This window comes from Dama dama, chromosome 21, assembly GCF_033118175.1.
Source record: "Dama dama isolate Ldn47 chromosome 21, ASM3311817v1, whole genome shotgun sequence".
NCBI lineage: Eukaryota > Metazoa > Chordata > Mammalia > Artiodactyla > Cervidae > Dama > Dama dama.
In genome coordinates, this window is record NC_083701.1 from 71,443,367 (window position 1) to 71,460,710 (window position 17,344).

The 17,344-nt window shown below is 39.5% G+C and overlaps 1 protein-coding gene across 2 annotated transcripts in view; it reads right to left on the reverse strand.

The window, feature by feature from the left end:
- Positions 1 to 13,529, reverse strand: part of RIPK2 (receptor interacting serine/threonine kinase 2) — a 35,860-nt gene extending 22,331 nt beyond the window's left edge. Inside the window, exons 1-3 of one of the 2 annotated variants that reach the window (XM_061123817.1) lie at positions 13,307 to 13,529; positions 4,276 to 4,429; positions 109 to 264 (exon numbers count right to left, since the gene is read on the reverse strand). In XM_061123817.1, the coding sequence (XP_060979800.1) occupies positions 109 to 264; positions 4,276 to 4,429; positions 13,307 to 13,479 (483 nt within the window). In that variant the 5' untranslated portion in view covers positions 13,480 to 13,529. Of the gene's footprint in view, positions 1 to 108; positions 265 to 4,275; positions 4,430 to 13,306 lie in introns of those variants that run through there. The other variant, XM_061123818.1, reaches the window with a different exon arrangement.
- Positions 13,530 to 17,344: the final 3,815 nt, after the last annotated feature.

Below are 17,344 nucleotides of genomic sequence, written 5' to 3' on the forward strand. Positions count from 1 at the left end.
GGAAAAGGCAGAGATATTAAATCAGCAAGGTAGAAAAATTAACTAAAAAGTCTTTAAATCTATTAAACACAAGGATGCAGATAAGCTTTTTTGAAAAGCAGTAATTACCTTAACATGAAATTCATTATCCAATAAGATGTTTTGAGTCTTCAGGTCATGATGAAGTAGAGGAGGATTCATATTGTGCAGGTAATTTACACCTAGAGCAATTTCATGCAGAATACGAAATCTCAATGGCCAAGGAACATCAGGATATTCGATTTTCTTCATATATATGAAAATAAATAAAACTAAAATTAGTGGCCAAATTTATTTCCACTTTGAAAATGAAATATTCCATGAGGAATAGTATAAACTAAATATCTAGTATAACTAAGTATAGGGCAATTTTTTATATAATAAGTAAATATAAAGATAAAATAAGTAAGATATACTTATTTTATTATACAGTATCTATTTGACATTATTTAACATCCTTGGATCTTATTTTCCTTACAGAGAAAATAATGCCTTTACAGTCCTAATATTTCCTTTTAGTGTACACTGGCAATGTAACTACATGGTATGGGCTCTTTCTCCAGTTGAGATAGTTTGTTTTCATCTGTATAATACCCAGACACATATATTTATACTCTACATGTTTTCTCATTCCAGGTTGTTGTTCAGTTGCTAAGTCATGTCCCACTACTTGTGATCCCACGGACTGCAGCATGCCAGGTACCTCTGTTTTCTACTATCTCCTGGAGTTTGTGCTCAAATTCATGGGCATTGAGTGTTGATACTATCTAATCATTTCATCTTCTGCCACCCCATTCTTTTGCCTTCAATCTTTCCCGGCATCAGGGTCTTTGCCTATGAGTCGGCTCTTCCCATCAGATGGTCAAAGTATTTGAGCTTCAGCTTCAGCATCGGTCCTTCCAATGAGTATTCAGGGTTGATTTCTTTTAGGATTTACTGAATTGATCTTGCTGTCCAAGGGATTCTCAAGAGTCTTCTCCAGCACCACAGTTCGAAAGCTTCAATTCTTCGGCACCCACCCTTCTTATAGTCCAACTCTCACATCCCTATGTGACTATTGGAAAAACTAAAGCTTTGATTACATGCACCTTTGTAGCAAAGTGATGTTTCTGCTTTTTAATACACTAAATTTGTCATAGCCTTCCTTCCATGGAGCAAGTGTCTTTCAATTTCATGGTTGCAGTTATAGTCCACAGTGAGTTTTGGAGTCCAAGAAAATAAAATCCATCACTGCTTCTACCTTTTCCCCTTGTATTTGCTATGAAGTGACTGGACCGGATGCCATGATCTTAGTTTTTATGATACTGAGTTCCAAGCCAGCTTTTTCACTCACCTCTTTGACCCTCATCAAGAGGTTCTTTAGTTTCTCTTCACTTTCTGCAACGAGGGTGATATCATCTGCACATCTGAGGTTGTTGATTTTTCTCCCAGCAATCTTGATTCCAGCTGTGATTCATCCACCTCAACATTTTGCATGATGTGGTCTGCACAGAAGTTAAATAAGCAGGGTGGCGATACATGGCTTTGTTGTACTCCTTTCCCCATTTGGAACCAGTCAGTTATTCCATGACTGGTTCCAAATGTTGCTTCTTGACCCACATACATGTTTCTCAGGAAACAGGTAAGGTGGTCTGATACTCCCATCTCTTTAAGAATTTTCCAGTTTGTTGTGATCCACACATTGAAAGGCTTTAGCATAGTTAATGAAACAGAAGATGTTTTTCTGGAATTCCCTTGCTTTCTGCATGATCCAATGAATGTTGGTAATTTGATTTCTGGTTCTTCTTCCTTTACTAAATACAGCTTGTACATTTATAAGCTCTTGGTTCACGTACTGCTAAAACCTAGCTTGAAGGATTTTGAGCATATCCTTGCTAGCATGTGAAATGAGCACAATTGTATGGTACTTTGAACATTCTTTGGCATTGCCGGTCTTTGACACTGGAATGAAAACTGACCTTTTTCAGTATCGTGGACATTATGCATTTTCCAAATTTGCTGACATATTGAGTGCAGCACTTTAACAGCATCATCTTTCAGGACTTTTAAATAGCTCAGCTGGTATTTCATCACTTCCACTAGGTTTGTTCACAGTAACGCTTCTTGAGGCCCACTTGACTTCATACTCCAAGATGTCTGGCTCTAGGTGAGTGACCATACCACCATGGTTATCCAGGTCATTAAGACCTTTTTTGTGTAGTTCTTCTGTAAACTCTGGCTACCCTTCTTAATCTCTTCTACTTCTGTTAGCTCCTTGCCATTTCTGTCCTTTATCATGCCCATCCTTGCATGAAATGTTTCCCTTGACATCTCCAATTTTCTTGAAGAGATTTCTAGTTTTTCCCATTCTACTGTTCATTTAAGAAGGCTTTCTTATCTCTCCTTGCTATTCTCTGGAACTCTACATCAGTTGGGTATATCTTTCCCTTTCTTCCTTGCCTTTCATTTCTCTTCTTTCCTCATTTGTAAAGCCTCCTTGGACAACCACTTTGCCTTCTTGCATCCTTTTGGAGATGGTTTTGTTATTGCCTCCTGTACAATGTAATGAACCTCTGTCTATAGTTCTTCAGGCACTCTGTCTACCAAACCTAATCCCTTGAATCTGTTCATCACCTCCACTGTATAAACATAAGGGATTTGATTTAGGTTTTATCTGAATGGCTTAGTGGTTTTCCCTACTTCCTTCAATTTAAGTCTGAATGTTGCAATAACGAGCTCATGATCTGTGCCACAGTCAGCTCCAGGTCTTGTTTGTATGACTGTATAGAGCTTCTCCATCCTTGGCCGCAAAGACATAATCTTTTTTTTATATTGACCATCCGGTGATGTCCATGTGTAGAGTCATCTCTTAGGTTGTTGGAAAAGGCTGTTTGCTATGACCAGCATGTTCTTTTGACAAAACTCTCTTAGCCTTTGCCCTGCTCCATTTTGTACTCCAAGGCCAACCTTGCCTGTTATTCCACGTATCTCTTGACTTCCTACTTTTGCATTTCATATATAATATAGAAACATTACAAATGTAATGCCTTTATTTCCTGGTACTTACAAATAATAGTCATCTGAATTTTCTTAAATGTTTTCCTAACTTAAACATTAATACAGCTGCCCAGGAAGATGAACATACTCAGAAGAAGTAGATAATCACTGGGGAAGATGGTAGATGAGTGCTCAACTTGTACTTTATGATTCTATCCAGAAATTAGCAATGTCCCTTAGGAGGCTCTAGAATTTCTAATGGGCTTCAAATTTGGGTACCAGAGTATCTACTGGGGTGCTAAGGTATGGGAGGGAAACATTAGAATCTATGCTTACATTCATTCAAAAAAAGGAAATTGTGTTTTGTATCTTAATTGCTGTGTTGTTTACACAAATCTTATGCACCGACACTAGTCACTTTACTCTGCCCTTGTTTTAGATTGTGCCGTCACAAACAGAATGTGTTGCATCCTAAAATAAAGAGGAAGTCACTCCATGAGTGGTGATAGGGGCACCCATGCTTCCTCATTTGCTCATAGAACATTGTGATGCACCAAAATTTACGAGTGTTCAGTGACTGGATTTTACAGATTATGTTACTACTCAGTTTTAAGTAAAGCAACCCTCACAAAAAAGACCCAGGTATTTAAAAATATTTCTTGAGGGAAACTGCAGGCTAGAGATAATCTTAATAAGGTCAAGCAAACAACAGTAGATGAATACACACATTTTGAGAATGAGGACCTCGCCCCCTCAAAGTTGTTTACTAATGGCTTTCACAGTTAAAGACAGAGTAATTGGTACCTTGAAAAAAAGTAATACTGCTCATGCCATTGCCTATTATTGGAAAAACTCATGTATTTGATACTCAGAAATAGATAATTTGGCCTATTAATTCAGAACTTTGTGAACTGATATTATTAACATTTAATTAGAATACTAAATTGTCTTTAACATAAAATAAAAGTTGGCTTAAACCAACAATAAACTGTACAGTGTGCAGAGTCTATCTTTTCTCTCTCCTGCTCCTCTCCCACATATATATACCTGTGGATACTGAAATTCAGTGTAAGCCTCAGGAACCTAAGCAGCATAATCTAAGTGACTAGAATGCAGGGTCTGGCTCCACAGTATTTTTAACAACACAAAAGAAGCCAGAAATGGTGAAATTTTACCACTGCAACTGTTTGTCATTATTCTTATTTTGGCTCACATGTAAAACCAAAGCACTGTATAGGTTAACTAACAGAATTCTAGCCACTGAAAATGTATAGTACTTACCCTATGTAGGAGCTCATTTAATGATCCATTTGGCATGTATTCAGTAACTATTCCCAAAAATTCAGGCTCATTGCAAATTCCCAAAATTGGAAGAATGTAACTAAATCGAGCTTTGTGTAAAATTTCAGCTTCTCTTAAGATATCATTTCTTTCACTAAAGAAAAAAAAAAGCATAATTATTTCAAAATAATGAAAAATACACAATTATCATGCCCATAATATTATTTAATTCTGGATTCTTTCATTCATTCATTAGCTTTTGACCTCATGTAAATTAGGCAACTTTTCTTAGTTTCTTCATACTTAAAGGAGGGATAATATCTACCCTACATATTCCATACGTCTGTTTAGAGATCAAAATAACATATATAAACCACTGACAGAAAAAAGTGCTACATGTGAAAAAAAAAAGTGCTATATATGGATTAAAACTGTACTTTTCCTAGGAAAGGGAAAGAGGACAATGTTTGTTTATAAAGTATTTGTATTAAAATGACAGATGCTTGGCCTAATTACATAAGTTTCCATTGTATTAAAATGATAAAATTTGATTAGACTGTTACCTTAAATTTTACAGTTGCATCAAGTCAAGTCAAAGTCAAGTGAAGTCACTCAGTCGTGTCCAACGCTTTGTGACCCCATGGACTGTAGTCCACCAGGCTCCTCCATTCATGGAATTTTCTAGGCAAGAGTACTGGAGTGGGTTGCCATTTCCTTCTCCAGTTACAGCTGCATATCATGTAAAATTTTTCTAAATATCCTGAATATTAAAACATTTAAATGTTGTAGATTTTAGTGACTAGATGATAATAGTTGCATAAGGGTCAAAAACACTCAGAAATAGGCTGGAACTCAGGAAAAGAACACTGAGAAAAGATAAATGCTTATAACATTCCTGGGCTAACTCTGGATTCCAGATATTTCCTTATTCACTCATAAAAGAAATAAGTGTTGAACTTTCATCATGAATAAACCACAGTGCTCAGCCCTATGGAGAGAATTAAGTTAAAAAACAAAACAAAACATGTTTGCTGACTTTCCTGGTGGTGCAGTGGCTAAGAATCTGCCTGCCAAGGCAGGGGACTTGCATTCAGTCCCTGGTCTGGGACGCTTTCACATGTCATGGAGCAACTAAGCCCGTGGGCGACAACTACTGAGCCCATTCACCACAACTACTGATGCCTGCACGCTCCAGGCCCTGCAGACACAGCTGGCGAGCCCCTGTGCCACAGCCACCTAGGCCAGCATGCCTGAGTCTGTGCGGCACAGTGGGAGAGGCCACCGCAACGAGAGGCCATGCACCACAGCTAGAGGGGCCCCCGCTCTCTGCCAACAGAGAAGGCCCACATGCAGCAGCGAAGACCTAGCCCAGCCAAAGGTAGACAAAGCAGTGTGCATAGGTCAAGCAAATAACAAATCAGATACAAAAATACAGTCTGTGACCTCAAGCTGTCCAGAAACCTTTTTAAGAAACATACAAACTCATCGTGGTCTTGACTTGTGCATTTCCAATGATTAGTGGGCTTCCCAGGTGGTGCTAGTGGTAAAAACCTGCCTGCCAGTGCAGGAGACATAAGAGACTCAGGTTCGAATCCTGGGTCAGGAAGATCCCCTGGAGGAAGAAATGGCAACCCACTCCAGTATTCTTGCCCATATTACTGATGAACACAGACACAAAAATCCTCAACCAAGTATTAGCAAACCAAATCCAACAACATACTGAAAGCTTCATACACCATGATCAAGTGCGATTTATCCCTGGGATAAAAGGATTCTTCAATATATGCAAATCAATGAATATGACAAACCATATTAAAAAATTGAATAAAAATCACATGATCATTTCAATAGATGCAGAAAAAACTTTGGACAAAATTCAACACCCATGTACGATAAAAACTTTCCAGAAAGTGAGCATAGAGGGAACCTTCCTCAACATTATAAAGGCCATATATGACAAACCTGCAGCAAATATTCTCAACGATGAAAAACTAAAAGAATTTCCTCTCAGATAAGGAACAAGACAAGAGTATTCACTCTCAACACTATTATTCAGCATAGTTTTGGAAGTCCTAGCCACAGGAATCAGAGAAGGAAAAGAAATAAAAGGAATACAAATTGGAAAAAAGACATAAAACTGTCACTGTTTGCAGATGACACAAAACTTTACATAGAAAATCCTAAAGATGCCACCAGAAAACTACTAGAGCTCATCAGTGAATTTACTACAGTTGCAGGATACAAAATTAAACCACAGAAATTTCTTGCATTCCGATACATTAACAAAGAAAGATCAGAAAGAGAAATTAAGGAAACAATCTCATTTACTATTGCAACAAAAAAATAAAATACCTAGGAATAAATCCACCTAAGGAAGCAAAAGATCTGTACACAGAAAACTGTAAGACACTGAGGAAAGACATTAAAGATACAAACATATGGAGAGATACACCATGTTCTTGAACTGGAAGCATCAATATTGTGAAAATGACTATACTACCCAGAGCAATCTACAGATTCAATGTAATCCTTATCAAATTACCAATGGCATTTTTCATAGAATTAGAACAGAAAATTTTACAATTTGTAGAAAATACAAAAGATCCCAAATAGCCCAAAACAACCTTGAGAAAGAAAAATGGAGCTGGAGGAATCAGGCTCTCTAACCTCAGATTATACTACAAAGCTACTGTCATCGAGACAGTATGGTACTGGTACAAAAATGAAAATACAGACCAACAGAACAGGATAGAAAGCCCAGAAACCAATCAATGCACATATGGTCACCTAATTTATGACCAAAGAGGCAAGAATATACAATGAGGACATCCTCTTCAATATGTAGTGCTGGGAAAACTGAATGGCTCCTTGTAAAAGAACGAAATTAGAACCCTCTAATGCCATACACAAAAATAAACTCAAAATGAATTAAAGACCTGAATGTAAGGCTAAACACTGTAAAACTTGGAGGAAAATATAGGCAGAACATTCTTTGACGTAAATCATAGTAGGACCTTTGCTGACCCACCTCTTAATGTCAATAAAAACCAAAATTAACAAATGGAATCTGTGCTTATTATGCACACATGAGCACATTTGCTCAGTTGTGTCTGCAGCCCGCCAGGGTCCTCTGTCCATGGGATTTTCCTAGCTAGAATAGTGGAGTGGGTTGCTATTTCCTACTCCATGGGATCTTCCTGATCCAGGGATCAAGCTCACATCTACTGTACTGGAGGTGAATTCTTTACTGCTGAGCCACAATTGAACTTAAAAGTTTTTGCACAGCAAAGGACATCATAAACAAGACAAACAAGAAAATATCTGCCAATATTTTCTCCCTCAGAATGGGAAAAAATACTGGCAAATGAAGTAACTGACAAGGGATTTACCTCCAAAATATACAAACAGTTAAAGTAAAAAAAAAACAAAAAACAAACAACCCAATCAAAAAATGGTGGAAGACCTACATAGACACTTCTCCAAGAAGGCATACATACGGCCAACCAACACTTGAAAAGATGCTCAGCATCACTAATTATTAGAGATGTGAAAATCAAAACTATAATGAGACATCATTTACACCCATCAGAATGACCATCATTAAAAAAAAGAATCTACAAACAATAAATGCTGAAGAGGTTGTGGAGAAAGGGAACTCTCTTGCACTGTTGGTGGGAATGTAAATTGATATAGCCCGATGGAGAGCAGTATGGAGGTTCCTTCAAAAATTAAAAATAGAACTACTGAATGACCCAGGAATTCCACTACTGGGCATATACCCAGAGAAAGGCCATTATTCCAAAAGATAAATGCACCCCAATGTTCACAGCAGCACTATTTTTACAATAGCCAGAACATGGAAGCAACCTAGATATCCATCTACAGATGAATGGATAAAGAAGATGTGGTACATATGTACAATGAAATATTGTTACTCAGCCATAAAAAAAGAACTAAACTGGATCATTTGCAGAGATGTGGATGGACCTAGAGACTGTCATACAGAGTGAAGTTAAGTCAGAAAGAGAAAAACAAATATCGTATATTAATGCATATATGTGGATTCTAGAATAATAGTATAGATGATCTTATTTGCAAAACAGAAATTGAGACACAAACAACAAACACTGGACACCAAGGGGGGAAAGGGGGTGGTGGAATGAATTGGAAGATCAGGATTGACATATATACATTATTGATACTATGTGTAAAATAGATAACTAATGAGAACCTATTGTATACATCAGTGTACTCAGTGCTCTGTGGTAACCTAAATGGGAAGGAAATCCAAAAAAGAGGGGATATATATACACATACACACACACATAGACATATAGATGATTCAGTCTGCAGTGCAGTAGAAATACAACATTGTAAACCAACTATTACTCCAATAAAATTAATTTTAAAAAAAGCAAAACAACAACAAAAAATGTGAAGCAATGAGGGTCTGAAACTAAAAAGGTTGCAGTGGAAATGGGAAGAAAAACACTAGATGAATAGAATGCCCAGGCTGTGGTGACTGACTGACCTTATTGATTAAGGGAGTATAACATAACTTGTTAAGGAAATATAACACATGGCACATACAGATGTAAAGGAAGGGAACTGGATTTGTCATCAATTTTTACTGTGGATGATTTGGTGTTGGTAGCAGCAGTAATAGAAAAAGAATCATCTCTAGCAGCAGGAGATCTGGGTTCGATCCTTGGGTTGGAAAGATCCCCTGGAGAAGGGAAAGGATACTCACTCTAGTATTATGGCCTAGAGAATTCCATGCAGTGTACAGACCATGGGGTCGCAAAGAGTTGGACACGACTGAGCGACTTCCACTTTCACTTTCTAGTAGAAGCTATTTGGCAAGTGATGACGATGGTTGTTGTTTAGTTACTCCGGCTTGTCCGACTCTTATGTGACCCCATGGACTGTGGCTCATCCAACCAGCTCCTCTGTCCATGGGATTTTCTTGGCAAGAATACTGGAGTGGGTTGCCATTTCCTTCTCCAGGGACTTACTCCACTGTGCAACAGCAATCCAAGTTCCCCGTTTCAAAAGGAATCTTTCTCCTCTGTCAGTAATGTTCACCCCGCCCCGCATTGGCTAATGATAGGAAAAAGTCCTGCCAGCAAGCCATGTCCACTTCTAATTCACTGAAACCATGTTTCCTAGGAATCATTCCTCCTTTCAGTACTAAAACCTCCAAAACCACTAAGACTGAAGCTGCAGGGACCAAAAAATTCCTCAAGTGGTTTACTAGACATAATAAGAGAATGCAATGCAAATGCGTACATGTGTACACCAAAAGACGTACACAGCAATGTTCATAGAAGCTCTCGTCCTAATAGTCAAACAATGGAAACATCTCTAATGCCTATCAACAATAGAATGGATAAATAAATGTGTTATAAAGTAGAATACTGAATACTGTATAGCAATGAAAATGAATGAATGAGTGTTACCTGCTTCAGGTAACAACAAGGATAAATCTTACAATGTTAGATAAGAGAAGCCAGAAACTAAAGACACATTATGCATTTAATTTATATCAAGGTTAACCACTATCAAGCCTAATCTTTGGTGTTAGAATTCAGGATGGTGATCACCCTTGGGAAGGATGACGAGTAATGACTAAGAAGGGACATAGTTATTGATGTGGGTGGTGACTATAGTTATCTTCACTTTGTGATGTCATGCTAAACAATTACATTTGTGTTTTTCTATACATGTTATGCTTCCATTAAAAAGCTTATTAAAAAAATTCATATAACTGTCATCTTGCATATAATGTATAATTTCTCCGGGTGCTTTTGTTTAAACCACCAAAGATCTTGATGAATGGCTGCTGAAAAACAACACATTCCATACCAGACTATGAGGCTTCCTTTAAAAACAAACAATAAACAAAGTTAAGCAAAAATATCTTAGCCATCCATGCTTTGAATAGGTAATATATTTACATGTTTCAAAATTCAAGAGTTACAAAAATACATAAAGAGCCTCTATCCTTCTTCCTGTTCTTCAGACACCTAGTATTCCAACTGTGAGGCAACCAATTATACCAGTCTGAGACCACCTTTAATTAAATTTGTTCCCTAAATTGCAACAGGTCTGCATTTGCCTTAAGAGATGTAGGTCAATAAGACAGTTATAGAGTAGCACCTTTGCAGGGAAAACACAGGACTGACCTGAAGGTTCCTGGATACCCTGAGAATTATAGACAGGGCATGCTAGGGGAAATCTTGGTGATACTTAACATACTAATTCCTCCTCCTATTAAGAGTATGAGGCATTCTTCCTTCTCTGGTGATCCTATTATGTATCAGTCACTTTACTAAAGTTGGTTTTATTACCCCTATGAGAGCACTGCTGCTGCTGCCGACAGTCGTGTCCGACTGTACGACCCCATAGACGGCAGCCCACCAGGCTCCTCCGTCCATGGGATTTTCCAGGCAAGAGTACTGGAGTGGGTTGCCACACTAGGCTTAGATAAATGAATAATTTTCTAATGGTCATGCTAATAATAAGTGGCAGGTTTGCAGTCAGATCTGAAATGCAATTGTGGGTTCTAACTCCTTTGTTTTTTTTCCAATCACTGCTTAATCAGAGAAGGAAAATTCCTGAAGTCATATTTCAAAAAGAATGAGAGAGTGGGAAAACAGAATAAGCTACAACAGTTTAAAAATAGGTTTTTATTGAGTTGGCCAAAAAGTTCACTCAGGTTATTCCACGTCATCTTGCAGAAAAATCTGAATGAACTTCTTGGTCAACCCAATATATTAAAAAACAAACAAACAAACCAGAAAAGTAAAATACAGCTTCTATAGGCATATTGGCAAAAAAGAAAATTTCAGTCACAAAACAGTTAAACTATTTACACAAGGTGTTTGAACAACCAGTCAAACTCATGTACTCATAAGGAGCTGGGAGATTGTTGGGGAAGGTCCATTCATTGGGCAGAAGTCAGGTTATAGAGAATGACTCACCAATCACTAAAATAAGAACATGTAACAGCACATAAACTTATTTTTCTTTTCTTTCAAAGAACAATGCAAACATTATCCACACGAGAGCCCAAGGAGTACATGTATTTGTTATTCCCACTTCGTAAGTGAGGACACAGACATCCTGTGAGTCAACTGCATATCCAGTCCTACGCTCAAGACGTCATAAACGCAGCTAATGTTAACATTCTAGGTAACAAGTAGGAGGAAATACACAATGCAGTAATGCCAGAGTGTTGCATTGATCTTTAAGGCTTCTTTAAAGGCAGAATTAATTTCCTACCCAATTTAGTAGGAATTTTGGATTATGAAAATTGTTAATGAACATGGAAAGTGTTCATTTTCATTTCTTGGCTCCAAATGGCACAAAACTTAAAATCTTGAGAAGCAGCATCCAAAATGGGAGGATCAATCTGCTTTAAAATACCTAATGAGTCCATAACTGCTCGATTTCCATATATTTTAAGTTGATTCTAAAATACATCCACCCTCTCTAGTCAATCACCACCCTTCAAGGTTGACTACATACACATAACACATACACATACATGTGAATTGCCCTGTACTTGCTACACAGAATTCAAGACCTAGGGTAAACATACCCTGTATATCACTAAACCTGAATTATGTTACACAAAAAATGGAAGCAATCCCTAGAGGTATCTCAAACTTACTGTGGGACCTTGCTCATCCAAGCCCGATAGCAAGAGAACAAAGAAAAACCACAGGCAGATGAAAGTCAATAACATTAGCAGGACTAAAGCTGAGGAATTTATCTGCTGTTGGATACTGACAGCTAATCAGGCATCTAGCATGATGTATTTTCACTTATATGATATAGGGGGAAGACCTGGGTTCGATCCCTGGGTTGGGAAGATCCCCTGGAGAAGGGAACCGCTACCCACTCCAGTATTCTGCCCTGGAAAATTCCATGGACTGCATAGTCCATGGGGGTTGCAGAGTCAGCCACGACTGAGCGACTTTCACTTTCATGGGGGAGGGGGAAGAGAGGAGAATGTTTGCAATCATGGATGTTAACTTGCTAAGAATTGAATGCAGAGCCTAGTTAGATTTCTACCGGAAGGAAAACAGACTGGTGACTAAACTCACTGACCAATACATATAGTTGAAAGGTTTTTCTGGAAACAGAAACTAATGCTAGCCCTCCCATGAAATCTGGATAGTACACTAAAATTGTTCAATGGGAGAGGCATTCCAAAGTTTCGTCATTTAACAGTCTTCTGATTCCAGTTTATTGTTAGCAAAAATAACACAAGTTTCCTCTAGAGACAGCCTTCCTTTCCTGTGAGAGTGAGGCGAAACTAAATTGAGTTGAGTTTTATGTCTAAACTCTTCTGACTACGTGTAGTAAACCAAAAACCACAAGAAAAAGCCCAAAGCAAAACGTCCCAGATTCTACAGCAGTGCTGGTCAATAAAAACATGTGACCCACCTATACAATTTGAAATTTTCAAGTAGCCACTTAAAAAAAAAAGGTAGAAAGAAATATGCGAAGTGAACTTTACCAATATATTTATCACAACATATCAAAAGATACCATCTAAGCATATCATTTAAAATTATACATGAGATATTATAAGTTTTGATAGTAAGTGCTAAAAATCTAGCATGTATTTCCCACTAAGAACACATTTCAGTTCAGACAGCCATATTTTCAGCGCTCAACAGCTATGTGTGGCTAAGAGTTACCCATTGGGCGGTGCGAACCTGGAGTTCGACTTCAAAAGAAAAAAACGAAGTGAACACAACTGAAAATCAATAGAGAGGACGTTTAGAGTTGGGCTGTGATTGCTGGCTCTGGTGTCTGGAGAAAGGAAGCCCAGGAAAAAAAATAACAAAGCAGTGACAAGAAGCGAGATGGTGGCATCTCCAGAGAAGCCGGTCGTTCCCCCCAGGTGAGCCTAAGCCTCGAAGGGCCGGTTCGAGGGGAAGCGGTCACCGTTGTCGGGGCTCCGGAGCCCATGTGCCCGGGATGAGAGCCTCTGAGCCGGGCAGGGCCGCGGCCCTACCTGTCGAGCAGCGGGCTGTGGATCTGCAGGTGCTTCACGGCCACCTGAACGCGCCAGTCGGCGTGGCGGGCGGACGACACGGTGCCGGAGGCGCCGCGGCTCAGGAAGCGCAGGTCGGCGAGCTTGTGGTACGGGATGGCGGGCAAGGCGCTGCAGACGGCCTCCGCGCTCATGGTGGCGGGCCGCGCCGGCCCTCCGGCCGCCGGCCGCTGCCGGAAGTGCCAGCCGCGCCCTCAGCTCCTCCCCAGCGCGGGGCCGGACACTAGGTTGCCAGGCCGTCCATCCCCCAGGCGGCCCGCGCCACGCTCCTTATCCAAGGCCCGGCCGAACTCTCTCTGCAGACAAGTGAATGCTAAGGCGACGGGGCGCTCCGAAGACCGGCTTCCTCTCGTCGACCCGGCCTCCCCAGGCCGCGGCCGCCACTGGAGCCCGCCGCTCGGAGCTCCGCCCTCCTCAGACGCTCCAGTGACGTCAGCGGGCGGACGCCGAGCCGGGGGCTTTCCCGCGCGCCAGCCCGAGGTCACGGCCGCGGGGAGCCCGGACCGCGTGTCCCGGGCCGGCGCGGCGCGGGCGACGGCCTGGGAGTGGGAAAGGCTCCCGGGGCGCTCGGTGCGTCTTCTCTCCGCGCCCCCGACCAGCGAGGGTTTGGAAGGGGTTTCCTGTGAGGAAATTTCTCCTCAGCCCCCTCACAGTTGGTCCGCAGGCCCTCCCGCTCTGGAAGACGCTCCTCTGGTCCGGTCTACTGGCAACGTATTTTTCTTCCCCTCATCCATGTTTACTCCTGACGCCCGTATTACAGCCAGAGATCGAAAAATAACCTTGAGAGAGTCCTTCCCTCTGATTTCAGATAAGACTGCAGACATTTCTTTCTCATAGATCTGGGAAGAACGCAGTATTTAATACCAACCAAAAAAATGATGGAAGCATCTTTTCATCTTTTTTACCTTAAACACCTGTCTACACCTGAAATGGCTGTTTTGCAACATGTGGTGCAGATATTGTACACAATAGCAAATTCGTGCTAGGCATTTAATGAGTTCTAAAACGTAATTAATAGGAAATGCCTGAGTTGAATCAGGGATTTCTCCCTAGGGAAATTCAACGCTTCCTGTATTTCTTTATTGCCCGAAACGTGAGTAGCAATGATATATTTTGCAATTAATGGAAGCTGTAATAAAGATTGTTTTGAAATCTGGTAATTTAAAATAAATTGCTTAGCTTTAAAGCTATGGTCTGATAATCTGTGGTTTATTTCTAAATAAGGTTTTTGCTACAAAAAGTGCTCAGAAAACTTTTCGTATTCATTCATTCATCCAGTTTACAAACTAAGAGTTCTGGAGAAAGAGAAAAAAAAGTAGGGAGGACGTTATCAAAATAATAACTCAAGAATTTTTGCCAGGATCAAAGGTCAAAGGTCTTCATGTTGAAAGGGTCTACCAGCTAAGGTGGCCGCAGTGGTAAAGAATCTACCTGCCAATGCAGGAGACTCAAGACACCGGTTTGACGCCTGGGTTGGGAAGACTGCCTGGAGGAGGAAATGGCAACCCACTGGAGTATTCTTGCCTGGGAAATCGTATGGACTGAGGAGCCTGGCAGGCTACAGTCCATGGGGTCACAAAGAGTCTGATACAGCTGAGCGTGCTCATGCACACACATACACACACACAGCACCCACAGTGAATAAGAAAAGACCTATATTAAAGTACATCATTAAAAAGGTCAAGACCCTAAGAGCAAATAGAAGATTCTAAGATTTCAGAGTGAAGAAACAAGAACAAACGGTGGGTATTAGAATGGCATCTGATTTCTCAGCAATAATGCTTCTATGCAGGTTTGTATTGCAATAGCTTCCAACCTAGAATTCTGTAGTCAAACTATCCATCAAGTATAAGAGCATAATGAAAACATTTCACATATATAAGAATGTAAAAACATTTATTTTTCATCTATCTACTTTTTAAAAGAGAAAACTACTAGAGGATATACTCCAACAGAACATGACAGCAAAACGAGAAAGACATGGGGTCCAGAAAACAGGACCAGAAGGATGTGAAGAGAAATGCGAGGTGAAAGATATGTGGCAGGATTAGAGAGCAATTGTTTTCACTGGAACAAGAAGATGGCAGATTCCAAGAAGAAAGAGTGATAAAAATCATTGAATTTATTTAGATGATTAATTTTGAGTATTTTAATAGCTATATTGCTAGATATTTGATAGATCTAATCTATGAATAAAATTTGAGCGGGAGATTTAAAACTATAGCAAAGTGAAAAAAATTATTAATTCCATGAAAATAAAGATTATACAAGAATGGCAGCAATATTTCTCCAAACTGTTCTGTGGTTGTGAAAAGTTTAAGACTTTTTAGAGCTTCTGAAATACTAGTATATTATAAATCTCTAAGAAGGAGAGAACATGCAGCATAGAAGGCTATAAAATTTATATTTTAATTATATTTCTTTAAAATTAACAGATAGTATTATATTCATGTGGTTCAAAATTTTAAAAATTTAAAAAGACTGATAACCCAATAAAAAGAAGACGACGTAGATACTTCACAAAAGGGGATATCTAAATAGCGAATAGTAAATGAATGTGAAAAGGTATTCGATATCATTAGTTACTAGAGAACTACAAGTTAAAACCATGATGAAATAACACTACACAAATACAAGAATAACCGAAATTAAAAAGACAGAATGTACCAACTGTGGGTGAGGTTTTGTATCAATTGGAACTCCTGTACATTGCTGATAGGAGTGTCATTCGGGATGATCAACTTTTTAAATGGTGTGGCAGAATCTATTTAAATTACATATATATATACACATCCTCAGCTATTCCTTGTCTAGGTATGTTGTTTAGTTGCTCAGTCATGTCCAACTCTTTGTGACCTCATGTATTGCCACATGCCAGGCTTCCTGTCCTTCACTATTTCCTGGAGCTTGCTCAAACCACCATTGAGGTGGTGATGCCATCCAACCATCTCATCCTCTGTTGTCCCCTTCTCCTCCTGCCTTCACTCTTTCCCAGCATCAGGGTCTTTTCCAATGAGCTGGTCCTTCGCCTTAGGTAGCCAAAGTATTGGAGCTTCAGCTTCAGCATCAGTCCTTCCAAGGAAAATTCAGGATTGATTTCCTTTAGGATTGATTGGTTTGATCTCCTTGCAGTCCCAGGGATTCTCAAGAGTCTTAACTACAGCACCAAGTTCGAAAACATCAATTCTTCGACTCTCTGTCTTTTTTATTGTCCAACTCTTACATCCATACATGACTACTAGAAAAACCATAGGTTTACCATAGGTTTGACTATAGACTATATGGACCCTTGTCTGCAAAGTTATGTTTCTGTTTTTTAATATGCTGTCTCAGTTTGTCATCGCTTTTCTTCCAAGGAGCAAGTGTCTTTTAATTTCATGGCTGCAGTCACCATCTGGAGTGATTTTGGAGCCTAAGAAAATAAAGTCTCTCACTGTTTCCCCACCTATTTTCCATGAAGTGATGGGACTGGATGCCTTGATCTTCGTTTTTTGAATGTTAAGTTTTAACCCAACTTTTTCACTCTCCTCTTTCATATTTATTAAGAGTCTCTTTAATTCCTCTTTGCTTTCTGTCATAAGGGTGGTGTCATCTGCATATCTGAGGTTATTGATATTTCTCCCAGCAATCTTGATTCCAGCTTGTGCTTTATCTGGCCCAGCATCTCACATGATGTACTTTGCCTATAAGTTAAATAAGCAGGGTAACAACATACAGCTTTAATATACTCCTTTCCCAATTTTGAAGCAGTCTGTTGTTGCATGTCTGGTTCTATTTCTTCTTGACCTGAAAACAAGTTTCTCAGGTCGTCTGGTGTTCCCACTTCTTTAAGAATTTTCCACAGTTTGTTTTGGTCTACTCAGTCAAAGTCTTTAGTGTAGTCAATGAAGCAGAAGTAGATGTCTCTCTGGAATTCTCTAGCTTTTTCTACGATCCAACAGATATTGCCAGTTTGACCTGGGTTCCTCTCCCTTTTCTAAATCCAGCTTGTACATTTGA